Source organism: Tribolium madens, unplaced genomic scaffold, assembly GCF_015345945.1.
Source record: "Tribolium madens isolate multiple individuals breed KSU strain unplaced genomic scaffold, Tmad_KSU_1.1 Scaffold_19;HRSCAF=116;Tcas5.2_LG9, whole genome shotgun sequence".
Classification (NCBI taxonomy): domain Eukaryota; kingdom Metazoa; phylum Arthropoda; class Insecta; order Coleoptera; family Tenebrionidae; genus Tribolium; species Tribolium madens.
This window is the reverse complement of record NW_025400983.1, coordinates 4,572,859-4,593,152: the sequence shown is the minus strand read 5'-3', so window position 1 is coordinate 4,593,152 and position 20,294 is coordinate 4,572,859. Positions and strand designations below refer to the sequence as shown.

The 20,294-nt window shown below is 29.9% G+C and overlaps 1 protein-coding gene across 1 annotated transcript in view; it reads right to left on the bottom strand.

Annotated features, from left to right (window-relative positions):
* The window catches only part of LOC123011750, a 32,728-nt gene that overhangs the window by 6,910 nt on the left and 5,524 nt on the right, over nucleotides 1-20,294 (bottom strand). Inside the window, exons 2-6 of the mRNA XM_044409368.1 lie at nucleotides 14,751-14,918; nucleotides 8,539-8,601; nucleotides 4,557-4,909; nucleotides 1,834-1,986; nucleotides 1,625-1,777 (exon numbers count right to left, since the gene is read on the bottom strand). Of these exons, the coding sequence (XP_044265303.1) occupies nucleotides 1,625-1,777; nucleotides 1,834-1,986; nucleotides 4,557-4,909; nucleotides 8,539-8,601; nucleotides 14,751-14,891 (863 nt within the window). The 5' untranslated portion in view covers nucleotides 14,892-14,918. The remainder of the gene's footprint in view (nucleotides 1-1,624; nucleotides 1,778-1,833; nucleotides 1,987-4,556; nucleotides 4,910-8,538; nucleotides 8,602-14,750; nucleotides 14,919-20,294) is intronic.

Sequence of the window (20,294 nt, the reverse complement as noted above, 5' to 3'; positions counted from 1 at the left end):
CAACAAGCAATTACCACCTAGGATTTGAACTTTTTTATGTTGTTTGTAACTAGAATTTTCAGAAGTAATTTTGAATGCTTAGGGTTGGTTACCCCTTGTTGTTGACGTTTTCTGTCAACCTGCTGTCAACTATCAATTAAATTATCCATACAAGCTGCCAGGTGACTTAACCTAAATTTTGACATTAGTTACGATATCTTTTGTTTGTCACCAGAAACCAACCTAACCAAATTTATGGCAACCTATTCACGAATATCCCTAAATCCCAGACAGTGATTTCTTGTTGATACGACAATATTTAAATTTGTAACAATAAAAACGGAACAACAGCCTTTCCATTATGGTATTTTTTTTAAATTCTACAGTAAAAGCAGGCAGTACCAATTTCTAAAGTTTGCTTTTAAACTGGGTACTGACTAAATTAAAAACTGACTATAAACAGTTTTCTAAAAAGCAAAGAAAAATAAAGAAGATACAGAAAAAGATATTCATCTTCTCTCACAGTTGGTACTAAACATTCTCACAATTTTTCATGCATTTATTTCATAAAAAGGAAAAGCATTTTACTGTTTAATATAATAATTAGTCAAGAAGAGTTAAGAGTTACTTTACACAACTGCAATTAATGTGGGTACCACCACAGTACCACTTTCTGTTTTAGTACCTAATAGTTGTTATATTAAAACAGAAAAGCATGCCTTTTTTGGTAGGTATTAAAAATTTTACCTAAATAGTACCATACGTTCAATTAATTAATTTCAAAGTCGTGGGTTACTTTAATAAGAAATTTAATTGAATACGTGGTACTTTCTACGGTGTTTACCAACAAAAAGCACTTTTTTTAACTTTTAGTTTTTGTAGTACCAATTACGCATATTCATGCTTTTGAATCAATTTTAAAAAATTCTGCAAACTTTAGATTTTTCAAAAAAAAAAAATAAAAGTTATACAGGGTGTTAAAAAAAGATTGTAAAATAATTCGGGATGTAACTACATCCAAAACAAAGAAAATAGTTCTAATAAACAGGGGTCCGCAAAGTAACGATTTCGGAGATATCAAAAATTATTGGTTTTTTGAAACATTTATTTACAATCTGTTCAAACAAAGAAAAAAAGCTCTAGTAGGAATTCTAAAAAAAATTACATTCGACATCTCCAAAACCGTTACTTTGCGGACCCACGTTTATTAAGACTTTTTTGTTTATTTTGAATCATACTATTACCTCCTTAAATGTTTTACAATCTTTTTTAACACCCTGTATCTAACTATCCAAAGTAAGAAACATGACTTTACTTTTTTTTCTGGGGAAATTAGTGCAAGCTAATGACGGTTTAATTTCGAAATAAGTACATTATGCATTCCAGTAATTTTTTGTGGGTACTTGTAAGGTACTACTCTTCAAATTATGCAAACAAAATGACTCTCTCTGCCCCTATTCCCACACGTAAACCAAATTATCCGCCTGGAAGTACCTCTGATCAGTAATTAAGATACGTTTTGTATCAATAACAGTACCCGCCGGTTGGTACGACTCGTACTGGAACAATAGCCACCACGTAATCGCGATGAAAAAATAATAGTCGATTATTTGTTTTTTCCCACATCAGGCGTTAATAAGCTCACCTGTCACCTTTACACAGTCCCGTTTCTTCAAGTGCCCAATCTATCCACAAGCCCGGTACTGCCTCCTTCTGACTGGCCCCGAATTTGGGGCTTTTTGGGTCGTACTCGACCTCGACACCTAGAAGAATCACGTGGACGCTTCCGTTAACACAACTGGAAGAAAAAAAAAAACGAAACTATCTCGATTTGGTACGGTTTGAAGATGGTACCTGTACAGGGTATGAGATTCCGACGAGTTTTTATTCGACTCATCGAGACATAATTGGAGAGCGCGCGTTTCCTCGAGCAGTGTTAACAAATTGAGCTCTTCGCGGCCTAACTGGTACTCCAGCTCGGCCTGCTGGATCCGCACGTCGATGTTACTAGAAAAAATAGATTAGGTGAAGTTTTTGCAGGGCCACTCCCTAAGTGGTACCAAAATTAAAATACAGGCTGTGTCAGAACTCGCGCTCCAGAGAAAAATTTCATGTAAGATACCAGGAACATTTGACATTTGACATTTTTTTTTATGTCTTTTTAATAATACTGATGATCTTGTATTGTTTAAATGCTTTAGTAAAGGTACAAAAAAAGCTTCCTTGTTTCCTCTTCTAGTAGCCTGTAGCAAAAAAACTTGGAAAATTATTTTTCCGACAGAAATAAATTGAGTCAAAGTGCAAAATTTAAACTGCCATAATTTTAAAATTCTTGTAGATAGAATTTTTTTATCATTTTTTTCATGTTCATGTTATCTTACCTTGGGTGCAAGTTCTGGCGCACTCTGTATACCTACATATAAAGTGTTAAAAGAACACATATCAAAAGTGTTGTAAAAATTTTATGAACACGTATGTGTCTTGAAATAATTTCTGTTACAATTTTAAAACTTTTCAAATAAAAATGCTTGAACATTTTTTACTGTTTTTTTATTTTATTCAAAAAATTTACTTTTTCATATTTTTTTAAAAAGATAGTAGTTTTGTAAAAAAAAAGCTTGCAAGTAGGATCGATTTAAATTTTTGAAGGTCTTTTTAAATATACCTACAAAAAAGATTACATTATGATTATACGTTGTAATTGAAAAATTCAAATATTTGAACGTTCGTTTATTATGTTTTCAATTTTTAAAAAAATTAGTTTGTCCATTAATTTTATAAAATAATTTAGTGCTTTGTAACAAATTGGAACTTTACACAGGTTGGCAAATAGTGGTGAATTTAAATAATAAATAAATATGTAAAAGTTTATGTAAATAATTGAGATAATAAGTACACTTTTAAAATGCAATACAACAAACTGGAGGAGATAAAAAAACACAATTTGCAAAACTTTGATTACTTATTAGATTTTCGATGTTTTCCAAACATTTTTGAACATTTTTTAATATACAGAGTGTTTATTAAAGAAAACATATCAGGTATGTTGTGAAATCTAATAGATCCTAAATATTTTAATTGTTTATTAGCGTAACAATCTATGTCAAATATAACGTTCAATTTTTTTATGATACTCTTAATATACGTTCTTTTATAAATATCCTGTATTATGTAAATATGTAGATATAGGCAGTTAAACGGGGTGAACAAAAATATGAAACCAAGCGTTTATATTAAATTAAAAAGTGTTATAAAAAATGTGGTCGTGTTTTGAGAATTAAATTTTGTTTTGGTTTTGCGTTATCGATTTTTGTTCAAAATTCAATAAAAACTGAATAAAATGTAGATAATTGTAATGTTTTGATTAGTCTTTGTAAAAAAATATAGTGGGTCACTATTTAAAAAATAAACCATTTTACAAAACTCGAAAACGAAAACGCCACATTTTTATAGTACCTTCTTTATCATACATCTTTTTTTTAAATAAATGGTTTAAGCAAAAAACATTTAGTTCTATTCTTTCTGTTCACCAAGTAGATATACCATTTTTATAAAAAAAACTATTTTTTTACATTTGGAGGCTTTTAATATGCATGGAATGATTCAAAGAGATTTAGTTACTCTCAAAATTGCAAAAAATTGTACTAACTTTTATATGTTCAGATTTTCAAAGATGCAACATTCATATTAATTTTAGATTAACTAAAAAAATAATTTTATGTTTTATTAATCACACGTTAAAACATGCACGTATAAAATAATAAAAAATAAAGAAAATTAAAAATAATAAATAAAATGTTATAGAATTTCTGTTATTATTAGTAAATAATTATAATAACATTGAGGTAGGTACATCTACTAAAATATAACACAAAAAATAAAAACTGAAAATATTATGAAAAAAAAAAATGAAAATTGGGATTACTCGTATAATAATTATTAAATTTTTGACACGATTCTACAAATGTTCTCAATTTTTATCAAAAATTAACCATTCCTAAAAATTTATGCATAAATATGTAGCATACAGTTTTTTTAAACTGACAATTCAAAAATAGTTGAAGCAAACTACATAATAATTGTGTTTTAATGTTTTGGTAAGTTTGCCACTGATGTTTCCTAATAATTAATTATAAAAAATAAAATACTGAAAGAGATATAGAGGGTGTGTCAGAACTCATGCCCCAGAGAAGAATTTCAAGTAAGTTAAGATACCAGGAACACGAAAAAAATGTTTAAAAAATTCTCTGTCAAAATCTTTTTTCATATTTTAAATTTTTTTGTCTATTTAATGACACTGATGATCTTGTATATGTTTTTTATAATTATCTAGTAAAAATCCAAAAATTTTGCCAATAAAACCACAAATAACATTAAACAGAGTTACAATTATTTACAAAAATTTTGAAAATTGTTTTTCCGAAATAAATAGAGTCAAAGTGCAAAATTTAAAGTCTCATAATTTCGAAATTTCTATAGATAGAGTTTTTTCCATGTTCCTGGTATTTTACCCTACATGGAATTTTTCTCTGGGGCGCGAGTTCTGGCGCCCCCTGTATAGTGGTACCACTCCTTACTCGGTGATATCCAGCCGTTCCAGCGCCATTTTGAGGTTCTTAATGGCCAATCTCTTGTTATCGACGTCTGTTTTGAGTCGGTTGAGTCTCTCTTCGGCTTGTTTTTTCTCGATTTCTGTCAAATCTCGATTGCTGTTCGCGGGGTTCCTCATTTGTGACAACCTCAATCCTGGGATTGTCAGTTGTCCTTTCAAACTTTGTATAATATTTTCCTTGTCTCGCAAGGCATTTCTCAAAGTCTCTAACTCCTTCGCTGCGATTTCTTTGGGGATAGATCTGATCGAGGCGTTAATCCCAGTGATGTTCTTTTTGCGTCTGGGTGTGCTCGAGAGGGACACCTCGATACTGGCCATCTACAAGACGAAAAAATTTCTTTGTGTAGAATATGCATGGACCTGTTTAACCCGAGGCGTTGCAGGTCAGCAAAAGCTGACTTCGCAACCACCCACCCACATGCCCTAAAACACAATAGAGTGGAATGTTTATGTAGTACCGGAGTCGGTGCTCGGATTTATAAATCATTGCTATTAATAGGAGGCGCTGTCGAGAAACATCCTCTTGGATAAACAGAAACAAAGCATGATTTATGGAAGAAAGGTGGCGAGGGTGGAAGATGGTACTTAGTTACACAAGGATAAGCCTACTATTAAGTCGCGAAATTGCCACTTATCGTACCACCAACGCACCGGAATTTTTGCAAAACTGTTGCGAAATTTGTGATATCTTTCGGTGTAAAGGTGTTTCTAATAAATAGTACCACCTATTAATGTTTGGACCTGAAAAAGATGTTACCATATTGGGAAAGATTGAGCATTTTTGTTTGTTTGTTTGTTTTAAAATCCAGTTTACAGGATGTTTCACGTAAGACTTTCAAGTCTAATATTTCTGTTATTTGCCAACGGATTTTTATGAAATTTAAAATGTACTTAAAACTTAAGAGATGGAGATTTAATTAGTATTAATAAAATTACCTGAAGATAAAAAAAATCCAATTTTAATATATACAGGCTGAAACGCTCCAAGTCATAACTCCATTATTTTTAAATACAGGGTGTCTCCGCGATTAGTGACCTTTCAATGATAAAATTTAAAAAAATGCATAGGACATTCTAGTGCATCACCTAAAATTATTTTCAACTATACAGCATGTCCCAAAAATAAGTTACGAAACAAACTTTAGTGTTTTTTAAATGAAACACCGTATGTTTCTTGTCATTTTTGAATATAGCCTTTTAAAACAATGTTTTTACGCTAAATTTTTATTAGTCGATTTCGCCTAGTTTTAGAAATAAAACGTTTTTTGTGACGAAAACATGCACTTTTTAAAAATGTATTACACAAAAACTAAGACAGCTAGAACAACTTTTTTCTTACTTTTGCAAAGAAGAAAGTACAGAATATTAAGTTGTAGCAATTTTTTAGTGTTTTGCATTTGCAAAGATTAATAATAATTAAGAAGTTTGTTAAAAGTTAGATCACTAAAAAAATTAAATAGAACACCTTATTTTTTCTTTTTGCACCCAATAGATTGATAAATTGTCTATCTAAAAAAATAAACTTTTAATGTCTAGAATTGATAAATGAAAAGATATTTAACATTCAATATTAATTGTAGCAACAATGCCTTAATCACTTATCCGTTGATTTATCCAGAGATTGTTAAAGTCGTTATAATTACTGAAATTCGAATTATTTTATTGTAAAAATAAAGGGTAATGGATTCATATTAACACAAATGTGATTATTAAGTGATATTTCTTCCATCTCTTGTGCAACTGTGCACTTTTTGGCTACTGAAACAATAGTAATTATTTTTTTATGTTTAACGTTAAATATCTTTTTAGTTATGGATTATAAACACTTAAAAGTAAATAATGTTAAAAAGACAAATTAATAATCTTTTATATCAAAAACAATAAATAGGGTGTTCCATTTGAATTTTTTAAGTTATCGATTTTTTAACGATCGTCTCCATTTTTTTATCTTTGCAAAGACAACACACTAAAAAACTGTTACAACCTTAAAGCTTGTACCTTCTTCTTTGCCGTAGTAAAAAGAAAATTTTTTTTTTCGTCAAATAAAACCGTCTTATTTTTAAAACTAAGCAAAATCGACCAATAAAAATTTAGCTTAAAAATTTTAGGCAATTTGAAAATTAAATTAAAGAAGGTAGGCTGTGGAAAGAATAGAACATTGATAACGAAACGATTGAAAACGAAAAACTGTTCATCTTGCAGTCTTGCACATAGAAGTGCAATAGATAAACGTATACAGGGTGCGCCAGAACTCGCGCTCCAGAGAAAAATGCCATATAAGGTAGGATACCAGGAACATGGAAAAAATGTTAAAAAAATTTTATCTATAAAAATTTCGAAGTTACGAGGGTTTAAAGTTTGCCCTTTGACTCTATTTATTTCTGTTGGAAAAAAAATTTTCCAAGTTTTTTGCAAGGAAGCTGTATCCTAAATTGTAATTCTGTTTAATGTTATTTGTGACTTTTATTGTCAAAATTTTTGTCTCTTTACTAAATAAATGTAAAAAAACATATACAAGATCACCAGTATCATTAAATAGATATAAAAAAATGTCAAATGTCAAATGTCAAAAAATAAATGTCAAAATTTTTTGACAGATAGAATTTTTTAAACATTTTATTCATGTTCCTGGTACCTTACCTTACCTGAAATTTTTTTCTGGGGCGCGAGTTCTGGCGCCCCCTGTATAGGAAAACAAAAGGTAAGTAAAATGAAACATAAGGAAAGATAATAATTATATACTCTACCTATATGTAAAAATAAATAAAAACTTTTTTTTATTTTGTAAATTTCGTATATTGAAAGTTATATTAGAACTTATAAAAAACTATTTTTGTTTTTAAGCCAAATAAAAATATAAAATAAAAGGTAAGTTTTTTTTTCCATTAATTTACTCCAAACAAATTTCGAAAACTAATAATTCAAATAATTATTGAAAGAGAAAAATGCACATATAGAAAGTGTAGTAGAATAATGTGTATAGGAAACCAAAAGTAAGTAAAATGAATATAAGGAATTATAATACAGGGTGTCTCACGTAAGACTTTTGTATCAAATATCTGTTATTTGCCAACGGATTTTTATGAAATTTAAAATGTAGGCAAATTAGAAGGTGGAGATTCAATTAGTCTTAATAAAATTACTTCAAGATAAAAAATATTATATTAAAACAAATTTTTTCAATTTACTACCGTGAGATCAAAAAGTATCTTGGTCAAGGGTGGACATGGATTTTATAATAATTGTTATGTCAAAAAAAGTGTGGTTGCGTCTAATAAAAGCTTAAATTGTCCAAGCCAATTAAAAAAAAAAAACATGAAAAGTGTTAGCGTTTTAATGTAATTTTTTTAAATTTGTTTTACATTCCATGCCACCCTTGACCAAAATAATTTTTGATCTCACAGTATTATTATAGAGATATTAGTCTTAGGTGGGACACCCTGTATAATTTGAAGGTGTTTTTTATGACATCAGGAATCGAAAATTGGTACCAAGCTGTAAATTCGCACGTTTCTTCATTATAAAAATATCATTCCTATTATTTTTTAATTGGTGAAACTCACACTGGATTGTTAATTTTACAACCAATAACTCAAGTTGAGAAGAGTGAAATACATAATCAAATTGGTACCACGAATCACGGTACTACTTTTTTCAAATTTTGTTGTGACCCCATAAAGCACCCGTAATTACGAAACGCTATTAACTAAACTCCTGAAATTCTTCTCTAATTACTCCTAGTACGTATTAGTACTCCCATCGCGCCAATTTAGTCCTCGCAACTCGCTAATTGCCTCTCAGCTAGCCTCACCACACGACACGAAATCCCATTAAACACATTTTAAACGACTTGCTCGAAATGACTCTATAAAACACAATAATTCTGACGAAATGTCACGACTTTAACGGTACTAAATGATAATCCGCGCCCGGAATTTCGGCCTTACCTTGGCTTCGAGTGTCTCCAGTTGAGCCATTCTGGGCTGGATGATAGCTGGCTGGAGAGTCGTCTGAAACAAAACAGCCTCGAGATAATTCAATTGCACGATTTAATTCCACGCCTTTTAATTATAGATGGCTGGCGGCGAGATGATTCTTCATTTAGCGAGAGTTGTGCAAGAAGTGATTTTCTTAGTAAAAGTGTGAAATATCTGGCATTTGAAAGCAATTATGGTGATAATGAGTTTTGTAGCTTTTCCGGTTTGAGGAGAAAAGCGCCGAAAGTGCACTAATTCTTTGGTTTTCGGGGAGACTTCAATGCTAGATTACGCCACAAATTTTTGAAAATTCTTTCTATTTCAGTTTTTTGCAAAAAAATTGTTTAGTTTGTTATCGTGGTTAGCTAAACTAAAGTCCTAAAGTGCAGATTTTGGACAAATGTCTAGACTGTCTAGACCTTAATGTTAAATTAAGAAAGTAAATATTTTGTATTTTTCTTTATTTTCTTATATTTTTTTGACTCTGGTCTTGCTTGTTGTGAATTTTGAAACAGAAGTAGAAATATTGTTGAAATTCTTTAAAGCCCCAATATTTTTTGATATTTGTCTCTCTATTTCAAAAATTTTTCTGCATGATAATGTTACGATTTCTGCGATTATTTCTAAAGAAAAGTGCCAAAGTAAAAATTTTGTCAAACTATGGAAACTTCAATACCAGATTAGGAAATTAAACGTTTTGAAAACAAATTTTATTTTATTTTTCAAAATTTGTATAAAACTGTGGTTTTATTTGTTTATTGAGATCAGAATTTCTAAAACTATTTCAATAACTGAACTGAACTGAAAACAATCAAAATTCTTTAAAACTTCAATGGCAGATTAGCCTTCAAAAGTTTCAATTTTCAGTTTGTCCAAGCATTTTTGAACGGAATGCCCATTGTGTTTGCGTTTAATTGTAAACAAAACTGCCAAAGTGTAGATTTTGTCCAAACTCCTAAAGACCTTAATGCCAAATTAGGAAATTAATTTGTTTCTTATTTTTTTGTATGTTTTTTTTTCAGGTATTACACTGGACAGTGGATTTGAATTTTATTTGTTTATAAGAATTTCTAATGCGCTAAAATGACAATATAGTCAAAATTCTTAGAGATTTTAATGCCAGTTTAGGCCAGATTTTTTTAAATGTTTTTGCTTCAGTTTTTGCAAGAATTTTTGAGATAACTTATTTATAAAAAAAATGGCAATATAAAAATTTTGTCAAATTAAGATTTCAGTAACAGATTAAATGTTATGAACTTTTTTTAACTTAGGTGTCAGATAAAAACTATGGTTTTCAAGTTTCATTTGTTTAAGTAAGTTAAGTGTCAATATTTCAACTTTTTCCAAGAATTTTTGGTTTGCTTAATGTTTTTTTGAGATTATTTGTGAAAAAAAGTACCAACGTAGTGACTTCAATGGCAGATTAAGAAATTAAACATTTTGAAAAAAGAATTAATATTTGGACTGAACTGTGATTTTATTTCTATATTGAGGTAAATATAATCTTTTTTGTTTGCATTTTCAATGCCAAATTAGTCCAAAATATTTTAATTTCCAGTTTTTCCAAGCATTTTTGAACAGAACGTTTGGTTTGCCCATTGTGCTTGCCATTAATTGTTATCAAAATTGCCAAGATGGAGATTTTGTCCAAATTTCTGGAAACTTTAATGTCAAATTAGAAAATTAAATGTTTTTGGTTTTATGTTTTTTTTCCAATTTTTACACTGAAATTGAGTTTATGTTACTTGTAATGAAATTTTTTTATGAATTTTGAACAAAGTGCGGTAAAGGAAAAATATAGGCACGATTTCAATGCCAGATTAGGCACATTTTTAAATGTTTTTACAATTAACCTACAATTTTTTTACAAAAATTTTTTCCCCAAAACGGAGAAAGTAGAGATTTTGTCTAAACTTATGGAAACTTTTATGCCAAATTAGGAAACTATGTGTTTTGTAATATTTTTTTTGTTTTTTTGAGATTTTGTTTATTGTGATAAGAATTACTATGAATTTGAAGAGAAATGCTCTAAAGTAAAAATATAGTTTTTATAATTTACAATTTACCTACAAAAATTTTTTCCCAAAACTGAGAAAGTGGAGATTTTGTCTAAACTTATGGAAACTTTTTATGCCAAATTAGGAAATTATGTTTTATTTTTTTTTTTTGTTTTTTTGAGTTTTTGTTTATTGTGATAAGAATTTATATGAATTTTGAAGAGAAATGCTCTAAAATAAAAATATAGTTTTTATAATTTACAATTTACCTACAAATTTTTTTTCCCAAAACGGAAAAGGTGGAGATTTTGTCTAAACTTATGGAAACTTTTATGCCAAATTAGGAAATTGTTTTATTTTTTTTTTGTTTTTTTGAGTTTTTGTTTATTGTGATAAAAATTTCTATGAGTTTTGAAGAGAAATGCTCTAAAATAAAAATATAGTCAAAATTCTTGGTGATTTCAATGCCAGAAGAAATATTTCTGTTTCAATTTTTTATCAAACTGATTTCCTTGTTTTGCTGAAATTTTTGAGATAACCTTCTTAGATGTAAAGAAAAGCGCCAAAATAAAAATTTTGGCAAATTGAGATTTCAGTAACAGATTAAATATTCTGAACATTTGTATTTTTTTTTTTAAACTTTTAGGTATCATATGGTGTCCTATGATGGTTTTAAGTTTCATTTGTTTATTATTTTACTAAAAAACAATATTTCAAGGTTTTACAAGTATTTTTGGGTTGTTTAATTTTTTTTGAGATTATTGGTGAAGAGAAGTGTTCCGGTAGAGATTTTGTTTAAATACCTAGGCTTCAATTTCAAATTAGGAAGCGGCATATTGTTTTTGTTTTCGATTTTTTGTCTGTTGTATCAAAAATTTTTATGAAGTTTGAACATAAATGGAAAAATACTTGGAGACTTCAACGCCAGGTTAGGCGCCAAAACTTGGCCTGGAATTTCCTCGATTTTTCGAAAGGGAAAGTGCTGAAAACGTCGAATTCCGGCTGGGTGGGTTAGGAGACAATGCTGGTGCCCACGCTGCGGCGCCAGCGACCTCCTGTATGTTAATTAGTGCGGAATCTAATAACGATCTGTCGACAAATAACCCGCCCACACCCAATCTTCGACTTCTTGTCGAAACCCCCCGATTTGGAAATCGTGTCACTGATTACAACAACTTGCGGAAGCTGAGCTAACTGTCGCCGTTATCGGGACTCTCCTGATGTCTGTATTCGCCGGTTAATTGCGGTTCACTTGAAACAGATGCGAGCCGATGCACCGGTTTTGCGACCGACGAAGGAATGTCGCGAGAAAAATGCACCGATCCCAAAAATGGGCGATAGCGAAGAGCGAAGTGTTTGTGGGAATTTTTTGATTTTTTTATTAGCGATGATAGTGTTTTGTGGCCGTTAACTTCTTCCCCGTACGAGTAAATGACGAAGACGTGATCGTAAACTCGGCTTGTTGCACGATCGGGAAGGAAAAACTCCGACAAGATTAAATTACAAATAGATAAATTTCTGAGACGAAGGAAACTGCGAGAAAGTTAAAAATTGCGAAATTAATAAAAATGTTAATAATACGAAAGAATGTGGTCTAATGTGGCATTGAAATCGCTCATAATTTGACTTCAAATGTAGGTCGGATTTACATGATGAATAAGGTGGGCTGGCATTTTACATACAGGGTGTCCCAGCGAATTGAAAAAGTACATTAGTGACCTTTAAATCGTAAAATTTAAAAAACATATATCGGACATTGATAGATAATAATCTAGTCCATCACCTAAAATTATTTTCAACTGTACAGTGTGTCTCAAAAATAAGTTACAATACAAACTTGTGTTTTTTTAAATGAAACACGATATGTTTCTTGGCATTTTTGGATGTAGATTTTTATAACAAGGCTTTTAAGCTGCTAAATTTTTATTGGTCGATTTTGCTTAGTTTTAAAAATAAGACCGAAAACATGCACTTTTTAAAAATGTATTACACAAAAACTAAGACACCTAGAAATATTTTTTTACTACCGCAAAGAAGGTATAAAGTAACATTTTTTTAGTGTGTTGCATTTGCAAAGATAAAAAATGAAAGCTTTTGTTAAAAGTTCAATAACTTAAAAAAATTAAATGGAACACCCTATTTATTGTTTTTGCATTTAAAAGATTATTAAATTGTCTTTCTAAAATTATATACTTTTAGGTTGGTATAATCAATAACTACAAAGATATTTAATGTAAAACATTAAAAAAAATAATTATTATTGTTTCAGTAGCCAAAAAGTGCACAGTTGCACAAGAGATGGAAGAAATATCACTTAATAATCACATTTGTGTTAAACTGAATCCATTATTCTTTATTTTTACAATAAAATAATTTGAATTTCAGTATTTATAACCATTTTTACAGGATAAGTGATCCGTGGTGGAATTACTATTGTTGCCATAGCATTAACAATATCTTTTCATTTATCAGACATTAAAAGTTTATTTTTTTAGATAGACAATTTATCAATCTACAGAGTGGTTATAAATGATTTTCATCTAGCCAGCTTTGAATTTTCCATGTAAAATAAAAAATGCCACCTTACGAAAATAGGGGTACCTCCTCAAAATTAAAAAATTGCCGTTTACTAAGCTACTAAAATAGACTTCAATTATAAACTTGTTTTCTTCCAAAGTATACATTATTATCAATTATTATTGGAAATTAGTTGAAACAAAAATTATTATTAACTAATAAGTGACACTAATGACAGAACTAGAACTTTCAAAAAAGTAGAGCGGCACAAATAAAGTTACATGCAAAAAAATTCCAAAGTTGGCTAGATGAAAATCATTTATAACCACTCTGTATTAGATGCAAAAATAAAAAATAGGGTATTTTATTTAAATTTTTAAAGTTATTTAACTTTTAACAAACTTCTTAATTTATTAATCTTTACAAATGCAAAACACTAAAAAATTGCTACAGCTTTAAATTCTGTACTTTCTTCTTTACAGAAGTAAGAAAAGTCTTGTTCTAGCTGTCTTAGTTTTTGTCTAATGAATTTTTAAAAACTGGATGTTTTCTTCAAAAAAACGTCTTATTTCTAAAACTAAGCGAAACCGACTAATAAAAGTTTAGCGTAAAAACATTGTTTTAAAAGGCTACATCCAAAAATGCTAAGAAACATACGGTGTTTCATTTAAAAAAACACAAATTTGTATCGTAACTTATTTTTGGGACATGCTGTAGGGTTGAAAATAATTTTAGGTGATGCACTAGATTAGTATCTATCAATGTCCTATATAATTTTTACTTAATTTTATCATTTAAAGTTCACTAGTTGACTTTTTTAAGTTGCTGGGACACCCTGTATTTATGCTGTAAGAGAAAAATAGATAAAATCTTGAGTTTGACTTTAATGTTTTCAAAAGACGTTTTTGGACTCGGAAAATTGCCTAAAACCTTCTTAACACGAGTTGAAAAGAAATATAGAAATATGAAAAAGAAAAAAAGAAATAGGAAATCAATGTTCCGTTGAGGAATTGAAAAAAATTTATTTATTATCACATCCTACACAACATCATAATTAAATAAATCATTAATAATAATTGCATGAATTAATTATGATCGTGACAAAAACGGTTAAGTGTTGAAGAAATTGTGTCGTAATCTATCATTGAAATCTCCCAATCTTCAATAAAATAAGCATTAAACACAAAGTTTCTGCTTTATTTACCCATGTTTTGACACAAAAACTTTATGGGAACACTTTGTATAATATGAAGATGGAGAAACAATTCAAATGGTTTTTTTCGTTGTTAGTTCTTTATTTGGCATTGAAGTTTCCTAAAATTTTGTGCAACCGTTAATTATCATAATTTAATTTTTTCTTTGTTATGCAAGCAAGGCTATCTTAAAAATGTCTTGCAATTTTCCACGGCATAAGTTTTTTATTATTTACATTCAAATTTTTTCCTGCTACTTGTCAGTAAAAGCTCATAGATCACTCGACCCAAGAATTCGGCCTTCGCTTCTTTGAATTTCTCTGCAACCTCGCCTCCCACGTGACCTGCACCAGTTTTTTCGCGATTTAGTCCCGGAAAGGGTCAACGAAACCTTGACAGTGACGCTGTATATCCTCCAATTAAGTTCGCACGCTCTGCAACCTCTCCATGCACGATTTCGTGACTCGTCACTTACCAGAGAGACCGATCTTTGTCCCAGACCGGGCGAGTCGCAGTCCTCTGGTTCCGGGGGACAGTCCGAGTGGAGGTGTGTCGGGGGACGACGACCCCCGGATGGCCTGCGGGTCCGGGGACTCTGCGGGAGCGGCGAATTCATCCCAGCATCGCGGACGAGACGGTGCGCCTACGAAAGACCAAGAAGGCTTTTATTGCTAGGTCATTATTTTATGGGGAGTTCGATGACTGAATACAAGAGATAAATATCAAATTGCGCCGGCGATGCGATCGGGTTGCAAGGGAGTTTATGGGTGGTTGGCTTGGGAAGTGATCGGACGTTGATATCACCACGTTGCTGGCCTAATTTAGCGTTAATTTAACTCGAATTCGACCAAAAACAAGTAACAAAAATCTACTCTCTTTCTCGGGTTTGTGTCCTGACGTGGCGTTGATGTCACCAAGTTTGTGTCCTATTTATCATTAAAATCTTTGATCTTTTTGTTTTGTTTTGAGTTTTACGTTTTCTGACAGCAATATAATAGAGACCTACAGAATTGTAGTCGATTTGTGCTAAAAATAATTGTTTTCTTTGACATTAAATTTGGCATTGAGTTTGTATTCTAATTTAGGATTAATTTCTCCAAAAATTTTTTGTTTTAATGTAAAACATTAAACAGAAGTGAATACGCAATTACGTCTATGTCAAGGGTTATTTTCTTCTGAAAGAAAGTGAAAAAACGTAATGAAAGTATGTAATTATTTCAGTTTTTTAATGTTTGGGTTTGTTTGTATTTTATTTATCACTGATGTTTTTAAGTTTCTTGTTTATTTTTTACAGTTGCTCAACATAACAATAAATTCTCATAGAATTGTGACCTATTTGTGCTAGACTTATAATAAAAATAATAATTTTCTTTGGGTTCATTTTGTCATTTGGCATTGATGTCACCGAGTTGTATTCTAATTCAATATTAATATCTTCGGAAATGTTTGTTTTAATGTAAAAATAATGAAAAAGATTTAAATATGTATACAAGCACGTTAAGGGTCATTGTCTTCTGAAAAAACGAAAAATACTGAAAGGAAGTAATTATTTCTGTTTTTTTTTTAAATGTTTGGGTTCACGTTTTAAACATTGCTGTCACCGAGTTTGCGTTCTGATACTCTAGTTTTGTCTTAATTTCTATTCAGAGGCTAGAACGAGAGTTTTTAAGGAATTTGTATAAATTTCTTTATTAATCTTCATACAGGATTTAATTAATTAGTGGTAATTTATTGGAAGGTTCAATGCCGACTAGAACACAAATTATTTTTCAGGCTCTTCGATCGTTTTACATTCTGAAAAAGTTAATTGCAACCTTATTTATTAGAGACTACTACACAGATCATACGAGCTTCCTTGAGTTTTTTTTTAAATTTTTTGCAGTACAATAATAATAAATATGTACTTGTAAATATCCACATAATTGTCCTAGAATTATTTTGTTTAAGTTCCTTTTGTCAACTGAGTTGTATTCTAATTTAATATCTTCAAAAAAATTTGTTTTTTTGCAAAAAATTAAAAAAAAATGTATACATATACAAAATTGTATACGTATACAAATACGTCTACATGGTCATTTATTTATTCTGAAAAAAAAACATAATGGATGGAAGTAATTATTTCAGTTTTTTAAATCTTTGGGTTTGTTTCTTGTTTTGTCTCAATTTCTATTCAGAGAATTTGTCTATTGGCCGTATAAATTTCTTTATTAATCTTCACTAAGGATTTAATTAATTACTGGTAATTTATTGGAGAGCTCAATGCCGACTAGAACACAAATTTTTCATGCATTTCGGTCGTTTTACATTCTGAAAAAGTTAATTACAACATAATTTATAAGAGACTTCAATGCTAGACTACCACACAGAGCATTTCTTTAAGTTTTTTTTTAATTTTTTTGCAGTACCATAATAATAAATACTTGTAGGTAAATACCCACATAATTGTGCTAGAATTATTTTCTTTAAGTTCATTTTGTCATTTGACATTGATATAACCGAGTTGTATTTTAATTTAGTAGATATTAATATCTCTAATTTAAAACTGTTTGTTTTAAGGCGAAAAAATCAAAAATAATTGCATCTAAAAATACGTCTGTGGTCTTTTTGTGCTGAAAAGAAGTAATTAATTCAGTTCTTATAATGTTTGAATTTGTGTCTTGAGCATTGCTGTTACCGAGTTTGCGTTCTAATGCTCTAGTTTTGTCTTAATTTCCATTCAGAGACTATAACGACAGTTTTTCAGGAATTTGTATAAATTTCTTCATTAATCTTTATTCAGAATTTAATTAATTACTAGTAATTTATTGGAGACTAGAACAGACATTTTTCAGGCATTTCAGTCGTTTTACATTCTGAAAGTTAATTACAACATAATTTATTAGAGACTTCAATGCTAGACCACCACACAGATCATATCTTTGAGTTTTTTTTTTTTTGAATTTTTTGCAGTACCATAATAATAAATACTTGTAAATACCCAAGTAATTGTGCTAGAATTATTTTTTTAAGTTCATTTTGTCATTTGGCATTGATGTTACTGAGTTGTATTTTAATTTAGCATTAATATCTCTAAAACTGTTTGTGTTATTGTGAAAAAATCAAAAAGAATTCCACCTACAAATACGTCTATGGTCATTTTGTCCTAAAAAAACCAAATATACTGAAAAGAAATAATTATCTCAGTTTTTTTTAATGTCTTGAGCATTGCTGTTACCGAGTTTGCGTTCTAATACTCTAGTTTTCATTTAGAGACTAGAACAACCATTTTTCAGGAATTTATATAAATTTCTCAATTAATTCTCATTCAAGATGTAATAGAGTATTGGTAATTTATTGGAAAACTCAATGCCGACTAGAACACAAATTTTTCAGGAATTTCAGTTCTTTTATTCTTCGAGTTTGTGTCTTGAGCACTGACTAATAATCCTCCAGTTTTGTCCCAAATTCTATTCAGAGACAGTTTTTTCAGGAACTTAAATTTTTTTATTAATCTTCACTGAGGATTTTATTAATTATTAATTAATTAATTATAATTATTATATGCTAAAATAAACCAAAAAAAAAAATAACGAATTGATTCGAAAATTATACCTATTATTTTTTAATTTTTAAGCGTTTTAGCACGTTTCTCTCCAAAATTTTTGTTATTTCTATCGTTTAATTTTAAATTTTTGATAAATACTTCTAATAATTTACGTTTTATAGCATTTCAGAGACTATCAAACTGTTTTCTTTGTGGCAATCTGTGATTTGGAAAAAAAATCTTTTATTTTATTGGGCTCATGAGTTTACGTGGCATTGAAATCACTACATTTGAATCCTTATTTTGCATTGATATTTCCGAAAATTTCAGTACTTTTTGTCACTTTCGGAGGAAATAAAAAAACTGTTTAATTATCTAAATATCAACGAAACTGAAGCTAATAATCCTCCAGTTTTGTCTCAATTTCTATTCAGAGACAGTTTTTTCAGGAACTTGATTTTTTTTATTAATCCTCACTGAGGATTAAATTAATTACCTACTGGTAATTTATTCGAGAGCTCAATGCCGATTAAGACACAAACTTTTCAGGCATTTCGGTCGTTTTACATTCTGAAAAAGTTAATTACAACGTAATTTATTGGAGACTTCAATGCTAGTCTAGCACAGAGATCGTGGAAACTTCAATGCCTGACTAAGCGGGCAAAAACAAGCTAATTTATCATTTTTTCTTCCGTAGTGTGAAGGTTTTGTGGTCAGGATTTTTCTCCAATTGTAAACACAATTCTTTCTCGATCTCTCTCATTAAAAATCAATATCATTCGAATCTGTGTAAATAAGTTCTCATGTTAAGTGCTAATTAAACTCATCATTTCGTGAAAGCAAATCAAATCCTTCTGAAAATTTTCACTGCGTGTCTGCCTTCAACATTCGGAGGCCATCCTCGACCTTCACGTGAATTTATAACACGCCATGGCACGCATGTTTAATGACAGAACAAAAGAAAGACGAGCGTGGCCCGCAGTCAGGGCATTATGCTCTCTGAACTTTTCCTCCTCAAGGTGAACTCTGAAATTCTTAGCCGAAAAGATTTTTCTGCAATAATTGCAAAATATCAGAGACACTTCTCGTTAGAAAGTAATAATTTCCTTTAGTGGGTATAACGAGCGACTTTCGCAATAAATTTCATATTCGAATCAAATCCGATGAAGTGCCTCCACTGTTAAGAAATCGCGTTACGCAATCGGAATGATAAATTGTAACAAATCTGTTATTGTTTCTCGGTTAATATAATTACTGAAACGGCTGAAAACTCGTTTAGCCTTTTCAGGATCGGCGATAAAAAACGTGGAAGTAATTAAACGGACGTCATTTCCATGTCGGAGTGGATTAGTGCAAGAAGAGGCCGTTTCAGGCTTAATTAAATTATAAATGGATGCTTCGAGACGTTTTGCTTGTTTGAGGAAACGTCAACAAATTGATGGATTTCTGAAAAAGTTGCCGATGCGCTTCTAACAACTTTGCTTGCAAAATAAGTTTATTTCTCTAACTCTGCTTTTTTCATTCTTAGAGGCGATTAAGGGCTTTTTTCGACCGTAAATGACTTTATGACGTGATCAAAGCGCTCATAAAGTGAGCGCGTAATGCCCTGTCAAAGAGGAAATAAATTAAAACTAAATTACAAATAAACAAATATCTTTTTGTTCAAATAAAACAAAAGGGAGAAAATTAAAAATTTTATCTTTATCTGTGTGGTTTTATCTGGGATTTATTTTTAGAGAAATTTTTGAATTTTAATTCACAATTTAGCTTTTTACGAGTGATTCAAAAGTATCGAACTAACTCTTTATGGTTATAAAAGACTTCATCTAAGCATAAAAATGAATGCACTTTTTTTCAAGCTTGAGCGTTTAAGAAAAAAAGCAGAACTGTTTAAATAATCCTAATTTTTTTCTCTTTCAATATTAAAATTCATTTATTATTTTGCGTTGCTATAAGGTTCAAAGTTTATTGTCATTTTAAAAATAAGAAAAAACAACAAAAAACTATCTAACTAAGTTGGCAACATTGACTTATTTTTGCATTTTTTTCAAGGTTTTTTCACATTTTTTATCCAGAAACTTGATTATTTCGTCAAATTTTTGAAAAAAAAAAAATAATAGAAAAACCACCGAGTTGGTTGAAAATAGTTCACAAGTACACAAATAGGGTCGAAAATGACAATTTGCATTTGTTTTTTTTTAATGCTTTAGTAGGTTCATTTTTCATCTAGAAATACAATTAAGTACTTGAAAGATTTCGTTAAAACAAGTCAAAAATTCAAGGAAATAGACTAAAAATGGTGTTATTTTTTGTCTTTTTTGAATATCTAAGCACGTCTTTGAAATAATGTCAAAAAAAAGTTACAAAAAATCGTTTAAACAACCTAATAAACTAAAAAATGAAACTGAGGTTGATATTATTTTTAGCTTGTTTTGCTCAACTTTTCATATTTTAACCAAAGGCTCATTTAGTTTGCAAAATTTTATCCAAACACTA